This window comes from Geotrypetes seraphini, chromosome 1 (genome assembly GCF_902459505.1).
Source record: "Geotrypetes seraphini chromosome 1, aGeoSer1.1, whole genome shotgun sequence".
NCBI classification, from domain to species: Eukaryota; Metazoa; Chordata; class Amphibia; order Gymnophiona; family Dermophiidae; genus Geotrypetes; species Geotrypetes seraphini.
Window position 1 is genome coordinate 457465476 of NC_047084.1, and position 15655 is coordinate 457481130.

The 15655-nt window shown below is 42.7% G+C and overlaps 1 protein-coding gene across 3 annotated transcripts in view; it reads right to left on the minus strand.

The window, feature by feature from the left end:
- The window catches only part of LOC117349164 (protein bicaudal D homolog 2-like), a 136539-nt gene that overhangs the window by 91721 nt on the left and 29163 nt on the right, over nt 1–15655 (minus strand). For all 3 annotated transcript variants that reach the window (XM_033922281.1, XM_033922298.1, XM_033922289.1), the window contains exon 3: nt 8510–8722. In XM_033922281.1, the coding sequence (XP_033778172.1) occupies nt 8510–8722 (213 nt within the window). The remainder of the gene's footprint in view (nt 1–8509; nt 8723–15655) is intronic.

A 15655-nucleotide genomic window follows, 5' to 3' on the forward strand; every position in this document is an offset into this window, starting at 1 on the left:
CTCTTGTTCAGTAAAGGCCTTAATGCCCTGATCATGCAATTTGATATGAGCTCTGCCTTTGACCTAGTGGACCATGGGAAAATGCTACAATGCCTAGATGCAATTGGTATTAGGGAAGAGGTGTTGGACTGGTTTCGAGGCTTCCTTATGTCCAGTACGTTTCAATTATGATCTCTCCGATACCTGGAGCAACCCATCTGGCGTACCGCAAGGGTCACCACTATCCCCATTGCTTTTCAATGTCTACATGTCCTCACTAGGTGCGCAATTGACCCAGCTGGGGATAAAATTATTTAGTTATGCAGATGACTTTATGATCATCATTCCATTTGCTAACTCTCTCTCGGAAGTTACTTCCAAGGCATCAGAAGCACTAAATTTGATGGAGCAATGGATGACTGAATTCAAACTGAAACTTAATTCAGAAAAAAACAAAATTTTTTGTAGCTTTGCCACACTGCTTGACACCAAACCACCACTATGCATCAATAAACTTAGTTATCCTATTCAGTCTACTATGAAGGTACTGGGTGTAACACTAGACCAGTGCTTAACCATGAAAGACCAGGTAGACTCCTTAATCAGAAAGGATTTTTTCACTCTCTGGAAACTTTGATCCATTTTGATATGTCAGCATTTAGAATCCTGGTACAATCCCTCGTACTGAGTCAACTTGATTACTGTAACATCGTCTATTTAGCACTTTCCCAAAAGAATATGCGACGATTACAATTAGTGCAAAATGCAGCGGTCAAACTGATTTTCGGGCTGAAGAAGTTTGATCATGTGACACCTTACTACCAACAGCTGCATTGGCTACCGATGGAGGCACGCGTAAAGTTTGAGTTCACCTGTTTCTGCTTTAAAGTACTATACAGTCTAGCCCCTAAATACATAACTGACCTTTTCTCCTTCTCAGCCAACAGACATAAGAGAAGCTCACATTTGAACTTAGTTTCCCCTCCAGTCAGAGGATGTAAACTTAAGACACCATCAACACCTTTTCTCACATCAGGCAGCATTATGGGGTAAAGATCTAAAACAATTGCTTACGCCTGCTACTTATGGGGAATTCAGGAAACGCCTAAAAACATATCTGTTCCTGAAGTATCTAGGCAGCTGACCCGTACAACTCTTTCTCCTCAATAACTGATCCCTTGAATTGTTAATCACTAGCTTTCACCTCTGTTAAGTTCAATCAATTTGTACCATCTTTTAATCTTTGTAAACCGCATAGAACTTCACGGTCCTGCGATATATAAACTGTTATTATTATTATTATTACTCCTAAGTCTCTTTCCTGGGGGAGTCTCTCCGAGTACTTCACTGGACATCCTGTATTAGTGTATAAGATTTTTGTTACCGACATGCATCACCTTACACTTATCCACGTTAAACCTCATTTGATATGTCGCGGACCATTTCTCGAGCGTGTTTATGTCACGTTACAGACCTTCGCAATCCTTCTGTGACTTCACTACTCTGAATAACTTTGTATCGTCTGCAAATTTAATCACCTCACTCGTCGTACCAATTTCCAGGTCATTTATAAATATGTTGAAGAGCACGGGCCCGAGCACCAAACCCTGCAGCACTCCACTCGTGACGCTCTTCCAGTCCGAGTATTGTCCATTTACCCCCACTCTCTGTTTACTATCTGCCAACCAGTTTTTAATCCACATGAGTATTTCACCCTCAATTCCATGGCTCGCAATTTTTCGAAGTAGTCGTTCATGCGGGACCTTGTCGAACGCCCTCTCAAAATCCAGATATACAATGTCGACTGGGTCACCCTTATCTATCTGTCTGTTTACTTCCTCGAAGAAGTGCAGTAAGTTTGTCAAGCAAGATATTCCTTTGCTGAAGCCGTGCTAGCTGATCCTCATCAGATTGTATCCGTCAAGGTGATCAATGATATGGTCCTTTATCAACACCTTTACCATCTTTCCAGGTACCAAGGTCAGACTCACCGGTCTGTAGTTTCCTGGATCTCCCCTTGAACCTTTCTTGAAGATCGGTGTAACATTCGACACTTTCAAGTCTTCTGGAATCCTTCCTGATTTGATCGACAGATTGGCTATTAATTGGAGCAGTTCAGCTATAACCCCTTTCAATTCCTTGATTACCCTCGGATGGATGCCATCCAGTCCCAGGGATTTATCGTTTTTAAGCCTATCAATCTGCCTGCATACCTCTTCTAGACTGACTGTCAACCCTGTCAGTTTCCCGTCTTCATTTCCTGCATATAGCCTGTCAGCTTCTGGTATATTGTATATATCCTCTTTGGTAAATACAGACGCAAAAAATGAGTTCAGTTTGTCGGCGATGGCTTTGTCTTCCTTTAGTACTCCCTTTATTCCAACGGCCCCACCGCTTCCTTCGCGGATTGTTTCCCCATAATATATCGAAAGAACGGCTTGAAATTTTTTGCCTCCTTGGCTTTTTTTCCTTGTAGTCTCTTTTGGCCCCTCTTACCACCTTATGGCACCTGCTTTGATGTTGTTTGTGCTTTTTCCAGTTTTCGTCAGTTTTTGATCTTTTCCATTCCTTAAACAAAGTCTTCTTGTCTTTGATCGCTTCCTTCACCGCTACAGTGAGCCACGCTAGTTTCTTGTTCTTCCTCCTCTTGGATCCCTTGTTGATACGCGGTATAGGTTTTGCCCCTCGGTGACTGTGTCCTTAAAGAGGGACCATGCTTGCTCTAGTGTTTTTACAGTGCTTATCCACTTCTTAATCTTCTTCCCTATCATGATTTCTCATCTCTTCGTAATTCCCTTTTCGGAAGTTCAGTGTCATGGCTGTTGTTCTAGATCGATATTTTGCCCCTGTGTCCAGGTTGAAGTATTGTGATCACCGTTTCCCAGCATCCCTTCTACTTCTACACCTTGCGCTGGTCCTTGTAGTCCATTTAGAATTAAGTCCAGAATTGCATTTCCTCTCATATTTTCCTTGACTAGTTGTTCCAGGAAGCAATCGCTCACAGCATCTAGGAACTTGGTCTCCCTACTGCAGCCAGACGTACCTAGGTTCCAGTCTATCCCCAGATAATTGAAATCAACCTTGATAACTGTTTCCTCCTTTGCAGTTGTGCTTAATCTCATCTGTCATTTCTCCATCAGTTTCTTTGGACTGCCCTGGGGGTAGGTAGTAGATGCCAATCTTCGTTTCCGTTCCATTTGTTCCCAGTATTTTGGCCCATAGAGACTCTACCTTATTTTTGTTTCCAAAATAAAGGTGTCAGACTACAGGAATGTGCTCATTAACTTCAACCTAAGATTCAACCCGACATTGAAGCACACAGAAAAACAACTGACTGTTTTGCCAACAACTTGCCAAATAAGGAACATGAGAACTATAGAAGAAACTCTGGAATTATGTAAAGATTGTCCATTTGTGGATTAGGGGCAGCATAGCAACCAGATTGGACAGGGCAGATAGGAACATCTTTGTAATATGACAGGATGAACCTTGATTGGCACAGGAGGGAAAAGTGTAACCATGAGGAGAAGTTATAAAAATTTATGCAGAACCACTTAAGCTAGAGATACTTTTCACAACTAGATATTTTTTGCCTGGCACCTACCTATCTGTGATATCTCTCCAATGTAGTTCCATTGAGACAATGTATTTTATTAGCATGCTCTTGCTGTTATAATCTAATATAATAAAACGCTAGGCCGCGTATGCGCACTCCCATCGCGTGCGTCCGTTTTCTGTGAGATGTAGGGCACCTCAGGTAGGAGTGTGCATGCGCGCGAAACACTCTCTCTCCTCCCCCGAGGCGGATGTCGGACATGGCGGCTGTTGACCCGTGCTGTTTTTTGGTCTGCCCTGCTCCTTGCCTGAAGTCCTCTCTCCTCCCCCGAGGCGGATGTCGGACGCGGCGGCTGTCTCCCCCGAGGCAGATGTCGGACACGGTGGCTATCGGCCTGTGCTGTTTTTTGGTCTGCCCTGTTCCTTGCCTGAAGTCCTCTCTCCTCCCCCGAGACGGATGTCGGACGCGGCGGCTGTCTCCCCCGAGGCGGATGTCGGACGCGGCGGCTGTCAGACTTGCTGTTCTTCGGTCTGCCCTGCTCCTTGCCTTACTATATTTTTAAGTTGAAAGACGAGGCAGCGGCTCCTCTCAGGATCCCCACCTGCGTCGGAAGTCCGATGCAGTCGGGGATCTTGAGAGGAGCCGTCGCCGTGTCTTTCAACTTAAAAATATACTAAGGCAAGGAGCAGGGCAGAACGATCTTCAAAATGGCCGCAACTACAAAGTTAACATCCTGGTGTTGTGGACTATACCTTCCCTCTCTGCACATACTAACAACAAAAATTCCACTTCAGAACTTCCCCCAGGGTCTTTTTAAAAGTCCAAACACTCTCCTTTTCACTCTCAGGAGGTGAGATGGGAAAGGAAAAGTTATAACACAGTCTGGAGCATTCCCAATGTAGCCGAGGCTGAAAGGGTTCACCAGGCACGTTGCCATTTGCGATGCAATACAGGAGAGGATAAGCAGTGATGCGGTAGGTTGGTTATGGTTTGATATTTTGTATTTTGCTTATGAGGATATGCTAAGGGTTATTTTACAGCTGCTTTAAATTGTTAATGAGGCCAGTGACTAGACCGTGCAGGGGGAGCAGGAAGAAGGTGATGATGGACAGGGGGGAGGTAAAACAAAGGGGCTGCTGCTGGATAAGGTGAGCAGTGATGGAGGACACAGGGGAGGTAAAAGGAAGGGATAATGGACGGGGAGCAGGCAAGGAGTGGTTGTGGACAGCCAAGGAAAAAAAAACCCAAAAAACACAGAACGCGGCTAAGGAGAGAGAAAAAGAAATAAAGACAGACACACACACACATATATTCTAGCACCCGTTAATGTAACGGGCTATAAGACTATTATTTCTATATTCTGCTCAAATAAAATATTGTCTGCCTGTGGAATACATTGCACTTCCGTGTCATTCTTTGGAGTCAGCATGTGAAGGGCTCTGGCAGCGAGCCTCTTCATGTTTCTCACCAACTTTCAGAGTATCTGGATGAATTCTCAATATTACTTCCTTGTCAGCATGGGTTTCACTCAAACTTTAGTACTGAAACACTGCTGGTTTCATTGGTGGCAAAAGTTCAGTCTGTTATCTCAGGGATATTATACTATCCTTCAATTTGATCTAGCGTCAGCTTTTGATGTGGTTAATCATGGTCTTCTTATTCAGCTGTTGGTATTGGTTCAGATAAAAAAGTACTGGACTGGTTCACGGGTTTCTTGACATTAAGATATTATCAGGTGCACAATGAGGGTAAATTTTCTTCTCCTTGGACCTCTAGTTGTGGGGTTCCACAAGGTTCACCTTTATCTCCTATTCTGTTTAATATATATATGGCCACATTACAGTGCCTAAAATTACTTCCAACAGACTAGAGTCAATTTATACATACGCAGATGATATATTCATCTTCCTTGAAATTGATCCTTCTTTGAACAATCTTACAATTAATGTTAATTCCTGCATCTCAAGGATTCAGGATTGGGCATCATTAGTCCGCATGAAATTAAATATCACAAAAACTAAACTTTTATAGTTTGGTCCTAATTTGGAACTGCTGCCCTCTACAGTATTGTTATCCTCAGGTATTCCATTACAAATTGAATTTACATAAATTCTGTGCTTTATCCTGGACTCTAATACACTTTCTTTTTGATCCCAAGTCAGTAATATACAAAAAAATGTTTCTTTAATCTTAGGATGCTTAGATGGATTCACCATTTGTTTTTACAGTAGCACTTTGCAGTGCTGGTTCAGGCGATTATTCTGTCACAATTGGATAATGCCAATTCACTCTATATTACATTAGTGTCTTCTATCCCACCAATACCTTTCAGTTCTAGGCGGTTTACAACAAGAGTTGGTCTGGGCATTTCCAGGGAGAATACATGGTTAATAGATGTAGTATGCATCGGGATCTGTGAAGAGTCGATCAGGTTTAGTTAGATCATTTGACAAATTTCTTGAATAGAAAATTTTTAAGTTCTTTCCTGAATGTTTTGTAGTTGGGCGTCAGTCAGCAGGTTGGAGAGGTGGCGATCTAGTTTCGCTGCTCTGGTGGCTTATAGTCTTGTCGTGTATTGTTTTGCTTTGTATACCTTTGATTAGGGGAGAGTGAAATGTGCATGAGTTCTCTTTGATATAGATGTGTTTTTCCTGATTAGGCGGTTGCTCAGATAGCTTGGTCCATTTCCATTTAGGGTTTGAATAGGGTGCAGTAGAATTTGTATTATATGTGTGCTTGTACTGGGAGCCAGTGTGAATCTTGGAAAGCGGTGGTGATGTGGTCATATTTTTTCAGCGGTGGAGCATCGGGGGAAGGGGTGGAGTGCGTTCCCACGCCTGCACTGTTCTTCCTCTGCTCCTGGTGAGTTGGCGGACCCGCAAAAGTAAATGAAACTTAAATTAAATTAACTCGTTGCTGCTGAGCCTTCCAACTGGCTCAGCGGTAGAGCGTCGGGGGAAGGGGCGGAGTGCGCTCCCACGCCTGCACTGTTCTTCCTCTGCTCCTGGTGAGTCGGCGGACCCGCAAAAGTAAATGAAACTAATGTATGTTGATGTGAAGGAGTTTCTGAGAATAAATTCTTCAAATTCTGATTTTGCTATGTTCCATTTTCCTGGTGCTATGTAGGCATGTTAAGGTTCCCTTGAATGTGGGGCTCGATAGTTGGCATACGAGTAGATTCATGTGTGGAGTGGAGACTTTGTCCTTAGGGCTATATTTAGAATGTTTTTGGCTAGAATGGCTAGTCTCCCCCTTGTTTTTTTGTCTCTGCAAACTACTTGTATTTTGTAGCCTTGTGGACACACTTCTGTTATTCTGGGGTGAGCGTCTGAGGTTAGCCATGTTTCTGTGAGGAAGAGGATCCTAATTTTTCTGTTTCTACCCAGTCCCTTATAATCTCAGTTTTTGGGCCTAGGGATCCGATATTCATGTATGCACATTTTATTGATGTAAATTCTGTTTTAGTGCTACTTGAAGTTTTCGGGTAGATGAGGTTATTTGCTTGGGGGGTGGGTTTGTTCCTGGGATGGTTTCGGAAGGCGTTTGTAGGTCTTCTCCCCCAGGTCTGGGGGATATTGTGGTGCATGCAGGAGCAGTAGTCAACCACATTTAAATGGTTTCTCCATGCTGGGTGGTGGTTTCTATTATTTGTTACTAAAACTGGAATTGGAGAGTTATAGTTTCCTTTTGTTTTCCAGTTTGTTAGGATCAAGAGTAGCAGGACAATGACTATTTGTTTCTGTTTTGTTATCTTCATTTTGTGGAGTTGAGAGGTGTGGGATGGTTGGTGTGTATGTGAGGAAGTTTGGAGTGTGTTGTGTTTCTTTTGGGGTTTTCTTTTTTTTCCCCACTGGGTAGGATTATTTTTTGTTGTAGGGGGGACTAGAGCAGCATCAGGTGGAGGAGGGAGGGACAACATGGAGGGAACCTTCCTCCTTCCTCTGCCCTGCTATTCTGCGATGAAACTTTTCGGCTGCCCTCAAATAGGGCTGAAGAAGAGCTAGAACTCTGCTGTGGACAGAGCCAGGCCCGATCCTCACATCTGGAGTGGTGTCAAGCGAAGGATGGAGGGACAAAGATGGAGGGAACCTCCTCCTTCCTCATTGTCCTGCAGGGCAGTGCTGGGCTCTGGAATACACAGTAGCCCTCTGAGCTCCTTAATAGAGCCGAGACAGGGCTGAAGGGGGTCTGATTTAAAAGTGGGCAGGGCTTCCCATCAAAGGAAGAGGATCCGGTGCAGTGAGAGGAGGTGATGTGGCCTTCCTTCCCCTTCACTGTGCTGGGTTCTGAAACACGCAGTGGCCCTTTGTCTGAATAAATGCAAACTGAAAAGATTGCAACTTATTCAAAACACCACGGTAAAATTTATATTTGGTAAACATAAATATAATCATGTGACCCCCTTTGTTTAAGGTACTTAATTGGCTTCCTGCTTTCTGGAAAATTTATTTCAAAAATTTACTTGTGTGATTTTTAAAATTTTATATGGGACCTTTTCCCCTTTAATTCCTGTCTCTTTCAATTCTTGTTTACCTTTTCATTCAAGAAATATAAACTTGGTTATCCATCAGTTAAAAGAATCAAAACTATATCCAATTTTTGAAAATCTTTTGCTTTATCATCTGCAAAAATCTGGAATGAGTTTCCTTTAGAGATTAGGTTACTATCTCAAATAACAACCTTTCAAAAAAATGTTACAACCATATTTATTAAAAAAAATCTTTGTTTGATTCTTCCGTTTTAAGATAAGTGTAGGATAGAAAATATTTTATATCTAGTTGTACTTAAGAAAATTTGTTAACTGGGTCGAGACCTTTTACAAGGGATAAATTGGTATATAAAGTCAAAGACTGGATTGGATTAGAAAAGCCAGATATCAACTGGGGCCTATAGCACTGCAGTAGGAATAAAACTTGGGAAGACTAGATATCTTAGCTTAGGCCTATCATTGCTCCAAAGAGATCTCAAATGTACCTTCTTAAGATCCTGGATTGCAGTATTCAGACGCTCATTTTCTGCTGAAGTATTACTGACTGAGGATTTCAGCTGCTTCACGTCATTCTGTAGCTCTTCTATCTTCTCTATAAGTACAGCTTCTTTGGAGGCAGACTCGTTGATCAAAGATTCTTCACGACTCTCTCCATCTTCAGTGACCCTTTTGTGATTAGTGTAAGATTCTGACAGTGCCTAAAAACACACAAAAAATGCCCTCAGTTCCATACTATTTAGTAGTCACCTCTTTGAACATTCACTTTACAATTCCAAAATGTAGTCACAGAAGACCTCATCCACAGTTAACAGTGGAGTTAGATTACATACCATATATACCTGAATATAAACTGAGATGATCCTTGTTCCCCAAAAAAGGAGGAAAAAAAGATTGACTCAAATATAAACAGAGATTAGAAACTTGTGTAATCATGGTGAGCCAGTCGACAATGACTAGCCATCCTTGCCATGAGTTTCAAAACAACTTTTTTTAACACTAAATATTTTTTAGTGCAAAACCACACAAAGTTTACAACAGTGGTGTCAAACTCAAACACTTTGCAGGGCCGCTTTTTTTTTTTTAAATTCTTTATTCATTTTTAAACTTTCATCAAGTGTACAGAATTCATAATAAACACTATTAATTAGAGCACTTGAACATCTTATCATTGTATCTTATAAATATAAATGCAACCCTCTCTCCACCCTCCCTCTAAGCCCATTATTCATTATAAAATCATAAACCCTCCCATTAAACCCTTCCCCTCTTTCAACACTAAGTGGTGTATAATTAATAGAAAAATGGCATTTAATCATGACAAAAAGATGTTAATGGCTCCCATATTTTTATAAAACTTTTATACTTTCCATTCTGTACCACCAGTGATCTTTCCATTCTATGTAAGTGACACAATGAATTCCACCAAAAATTAAAATTAAGTCTACTGTGATCTTTCCAGTTATTAGTAATATGTTGGATGATAAAATTCAAAATGGTGTGGAATTTTTTAATTTATTAGAGGGTCCAAAACTTCCTGATCATATAAAAAGAAGTTTAGATGAGCCTATATCATTAAAAGAATTAGAAACAGCGTTGAAGTCTCTTAGAGTTGGATCCGCTCCAGGTGGGGATGGTTTTACAGTGGAATTTTATAAAACATTTCAAAATTTTTTACTACCCCATTTATTAAATTTATATCAGTTTCAACTAAATAAGGGTTGTATCACAGGTACTATGGCAGGGCCGCATTTTGGATTTGTAGGTACTTGGAGGGCCTCAGATAAAACAGTTAATGTCTTATTAAATAAGGAAAAATTATGTTCTTACCTGTTAATTTTCTTTCCTTTAGACGCAGCAGATGATTCCAGAGAGCAATGGGATAGCACACTTCTACCAGCAGGCGGAGATAGAGAAACTGATTAACAGGTGGTCCTATTGGCTGGCACTTCTCCTGTATCTTCAGTATAGCTCCTTGCCCAAGCATCCGTAACCATCAATAGACATATCATGTAAAAAACTTCTTTCCCATAACAAATCTCAAAAGGTAATAATACAGAATACAACCATCAATAATAACAAACTTCAAAAGTTGCAAAAGAAAAAACCGACAGAAAGGGTGGGGCTCTGGATTCATCTGCTGCGTCTAAAGGAAAGAAAATTAACAGGTAAGAACATAATTTTTCTTTCCTTAGCAACAGCAGCAGATGAATCCAGAGACCAATGGGATGTAGCAAAGCAATCCTCAATCTGGGTGGGAAGCAAACACCGCCTCCGCAAATACCGAAGCACTAAATGCATCCACTGCATGCGCCCCCACATCCAACCGGTAATGCTGAGATAAAGCACTCTCGAAGACCATGTAGACGCGATCAAAACTCCTCCAAGGAAAAAACCTCTGGACCAAATCCAAGAAGTAGCCATCGCTCTGGCGGAATGGTCATGAAGTTCTTTCGCCAACCACTTCCCTGCCATCAAGCAAGCGTAAAGAATGTCCTCCTGGACCCATCGAGTGAAGGAGGCTTTGGATGCCGCCATATGTTTGAGGCATCCCTTGAAGAATACAAAAAGGGTTCAAGGGGCGACCCGGGAAACTACAGGCCGGTGAGCCTCACATCGGTCCCGGGAAAGATGATGGAGGCACTGATTAAGGACAGCATCTGTGATCATATCGAAAAAAATGGACAGCTAAGGTCGAGCCAGCATGGGTTCTGCAAGGGTAGGTCGTGCCTCACAAACTTGTTATACTTCTTTGAGAGGGTAAATAGCCAGGTGGACAAAGGTGAACCCATAGACATAATTTACCTAGACTTCCAGAAAGCCTTCGATAAGGTACCACATGAGTGATTGCTCAGGAAACTATGGAATCATGGGGTGCGAGGGGAGGTCCACCGATGGATCAAAAACTGGCTGTCAGACAGGAAGCAGAGGGTTGGTGTAAAGGGCCACTACTCGGACTGGCAAGGAGTCACGAGCGGGGTTCCTCAAGGGTCAGTGCTGGGACCGCTCCTGTTTAACATATTCATCGACGACCTGGAGGCGGGAACAAAATGTGAGGTCATCAAATTCGCAGATGATACCAAACTATTCAGCAGGGTTGAAACCACGGTAGATTGCGAGGATCTCCAAAGGGATCTTACGACACTGGAAGAATGGGCGAAAAAGTGGCAAATGAGCTTCAATGTGGGGAAATGCAAGGTCATGCATATAGGGAGAAGGAACCCGATGTTCACTTACAAAATGGGGGGAACAATGCTAGGGGTCAGTAAGCTGGAAAGAGACCTGGGAGTGATGGTAGACACGACATTGAAGGCATCAGCACAATGCGCCACAGCCTCGAGGAAAGCAAACCAAATGCTAGGTATCATTAAGAAGGGTATCTCGACCAGAACGAAGGAAGTCATCCTGCCACTGTACCGGGCTATGGTGCGCCCCCATCTGGAATACTGTGTACAGTACTGGTCACTGTACCTCAAAAAGGACATGGCAATGCTTGAGGGAGTCCAGAGAAGAGCAACTAAACTGATTAAGGGTATGGAAAACCTTACATACACTGACAGACTGAAAAGGCTGGGGCTGTTCTCCCTGGAGAAGCGGAGACTCAGAGGAGATATGATAGAGACCTTCAAGATCCTGAGGGGCATCGAAAAGGTTGACAAGGACAGATTTTTCAATTTGAAAGAAACCACAAGAACAAGGGGACACTCGATGAAATTGAAGGGGGACAGGTTTAGAACAAACGCAAGGAAATTTTTTTTCACACAGAGGGTGGTGGACACATGGAACACCCTTCCGGAAGCCGTGATAGGAAATAACACAGTACAGGGTTTCAAGGAAGACCTGGATAGGTTCCTGGAGGACAAAGGGATTGAGGGGTACAGATAAGAGCAGTGGAAGGTTTAGAGATAAGTGTAGAGGTAGGTATAAAATTAGTCAGGGACTGCTGCTCAGGCAATATGCCTGATGGGCCGCCGCATGAGCGGACCGCTGGGCAGGATGGACCTCTGGTCTGCCCCGGCGGAGGCGACTACTTATGTTCTTAGGTGATCTAAACAACTAAAAGTCATTAGAAACCTGGTTCGCGGAGAACACTACGCACTTTCAAAAAATGCAGTGAATAAAAGCACGTCTCCCCATTTCTCCTCGCAGGAAGAAGGAAGGAAGGAAGTGAGCGTGTCATAAAAGAAAGGATGACACCTCCTTCGAAAGAAATTGTGGTACCGTCCAAACTGATACCCCAGATTTTGTAAATCAGAAATAGGAATCCCCACCGAACAAGGCCTGCAACTCAGAAAACCGCTGAGCTGAAGCCATGGCCACAAGAAACCCCGTGTTCAATGGCACAGCCCTTTAGAGTCTCAAAAGACATGGATGAAATGAAGCCTTTGGTAAACTGCGAAGAAGTACCTTAAGACTGTACTCCGGACAGGGCTTTCTAAGAGGTGTACGAATATACCGTACTCTGTTTAGGAACTGAAGCTGAGAAGTAAGCGAACATGAAGCTGAGAAGTAAGCGAAGAGCAATATACCTAGCCCTTGTAACAAGCTAAGAATGGCACTTGAAGCTGAAGGGAATTGAATGCTAAGCTCTTGGCAATACACTTGTGCCAAAAAAGAACTCTCGAAGAGTGCAAATGTTGAGAAGTACCCAAGAAAGGAAAAACCTCCAAAAGGAAGCAGAAGCCATAGGTGAAGATGTCTGTATCGCCTGGATAAGAGAAGAAATAACCTGCTTCGCATAACCCTTAAACGTCAGCAATGACTTTTCAAAAGCTAGGTCATAATACTAAAGTAGTACGAATATCTATGTTGATCGGACCCTAGGTGAGCAAATCCGGAGATACCAGGAAACTCAACAGTCCGGCTGTCGAAAGACTCATCAGATCCGCATAGCAAGGATGGCGCAGCCAATCCAGAGATTCTTCAAATACTGTGCCCGGAAAGCGAGCTTGAGATGGCAAATCCAAGCCATCATCAGCCAGGGGAAAACACTGAAAAAAAGAGAAACCAGAGGCGAGAAAGAAGCCACCCTGCTACCTCCTCTGACTCCCACTCCCTGTGCCCGGCGAAGAAGCTAGGAAGCTTAGAATTTTGAGATGAGGCCATGAGGTCTAGATCCAGATCTCACTTCCATAAAAAGAGCTGGAACGCCTGAGCTAAAATTCTCAATATCCAGGATGTAGAAGATTTCACTATTACTAACATTTACACTTTCTAGAGCGTACACAGCGCTGTACACTGAAAAATACAATAAATGGGCCATGCTCAGATTTCATGGAGAGAACGTCTATCCAAACTCTTTTCCCGACCCATAAAATGATCTGCCAACAGAAGAGGAAGATGAGGGTCAACCCATTGAAGTAGAACCACAACTTTACCCGCCAACTGAGTACATCACCTACTGCCCAGGCTGTAGAGAAATATCCCCATCATAATACTGACTGAAGAGACCATCAGCGTCATTTCGGAATAATGGTCTGAAGCTCCAGAAAGGTAGCCTGACCATGCTCTTAAGACCAGACTCCTGGAGCTGAGGATAGAAGGCACCGAGCCCCCCAACCCGAAAGCCCGGGATGTTTGGTGACCATGAGCTAGTCCAGCAAATACCGAGGCATGCCTTTGAAAAGATAAATCTCGCTGAGCCACCAAATCATACAGAGCGATGCTTGAGGAGCCTACCAAATAATTAGAGCCCTGAGAGACCGGAAACCACCGGAACAAAAGCGACTGCTGTAGCATTATAATGGGAAAGCAAGCCGAAGTTCCCAGTGGAGTCAGCAACATGGATCCTAGAACCTGTATAGAATCCCATACTCTTGGTCATGGTGACCGAAGAAGATTGCAAACCTGAAACTGTGACCCATCGCCCTAGTCTCTGGAAAGAAACACATTTCTCTCCTATATGAATAAAAACATCTCCCCGATATACCTATAAATAGTACAGGAGAAAAGAGCACTGTGCAAATTCGAAGATTCACGTCCAAAGAACTGAGGAAAAGAAACCACCCTTTTCGTGTCAGTCAAATGGCCTGACTGGAAGATGTCCGAATCAAGCAGTCAGTCAAGAAGAAAGTAGGTGAATCGCCTGGTAGTGCCAAAACGGTACCACTGCCCACATTTTCTAAAATATTCATGAAGCCTTGGGTAGGCGAAATGGCATTTGCCAAAACTAAAAGCGCTGCTCCAAGAGAGGCAAGCAAATCTAGTGCCGATTCGGAGTCCATAGTGAAAATGTAAATATTCTCCCAGTTTTTCTGCAGAAATGTGTAACCCTGAGAAACTAATTCAGCAGAATGGGATCCAGCCTGCCCAATGCCCCCGCCTTGGGCACCATGCAGTAAGTGGAACAACGTCCCTTAGTTTCTGAAGAACTACAAGAACTGCCCTGAGGACCAGTAACACTTAAAAAGGAAACACAAAACATAGAGAATCCAAGAACGAACCGGAAACATGAGGAGGATGCAAAGTTGCAAGGATCCTGAAAAATGTTCACAGCCTCCTGGCCTGCCATTATAGTGTCTTCCCCCTCATGAGAAAGCCTGAAGAGTCATTGGAAGAAGTCAAGATCCCCTCAGAATGAAGTGCAGAAGGTCAGGGAAAGGCAGGATGAAAACTGTAAGATCTGTAAGAAGAAAGAAATTCTCCTAGGAAAAATCAAGTTTTGCAATGTAAAGAGGAGTATACTGGAACCATGAAAACAGTACTAACTCCATGCAATGTGATCAAAATACGTATGTCCTTTAAAGTGAATACGTACTAGATGCAATCAAGATTACATTACATTAGGGATTTCTATTCCGCCATTACCTTGCAGTTCAAGGCGGATTACAAAAGAATTATCCAAGATGTATTACAACAAGAACCTACAAAAAAAAAAAAAATAATAATAATAATTGGTCATTTTCAAAAAGAGTAAGAAATGGGTAAGGTTATTTGTTTGGGGTAGTTGGCTTTAGTGAGTGGTGGAGTTTGAGACTTGCGGTATTATTTCTTTTTTCAGAGTTTTCTTGAAGAGTATGGTCTTTATTTCTTTTCTAAAAAAGTCTTGTAGTCGAGGGATGCCGTCAGTAGATTGGCGATTTGGTTGTCTAATTTGGCTGCTTGAGTGGCCAGGAGGCCATCATATAGTTTTTTTCGTTTGACCTCCTTAATTGGGGGTATGAGAATGGGGTGTGAGTTTTCCTATGTCTGGTTGCGGTGTTGTGGATGAGGCTGTTATTCAAGTAGTTTGGACTGTCTCCGTATAACGTCTTAAATAGTAGGCAGTAGAATTTAAATTGTATTCTTGCTGGGATCGGAAGCCAGTGCGATTGGAGATATGCTTCTGTAATGTGATCATGTTTCTTTAATGAGTAGATGAGTCTTAGTGCTGTGTTTTGGATAGTTTGTAGTTGTTTTGTTATGGTTGTAGGGCATGGGAGGTAGAGGATATTACAGTAGTCAAGTAGGCCTAGTATTAAGAACTGAACTATGAGCTGGAATTGAGTTTTCTCAAAGAATTTCCGAATTTGTCTTAAGTTTCTCATGACTAAGAATGACTTTTGTATTGTTTTATTGAGATGCTGCATCTACCGCCCTGTGGAAAACAACAGCATCCTAACAGGTATCAGACAAAGCTCACATCGCTAATGAAA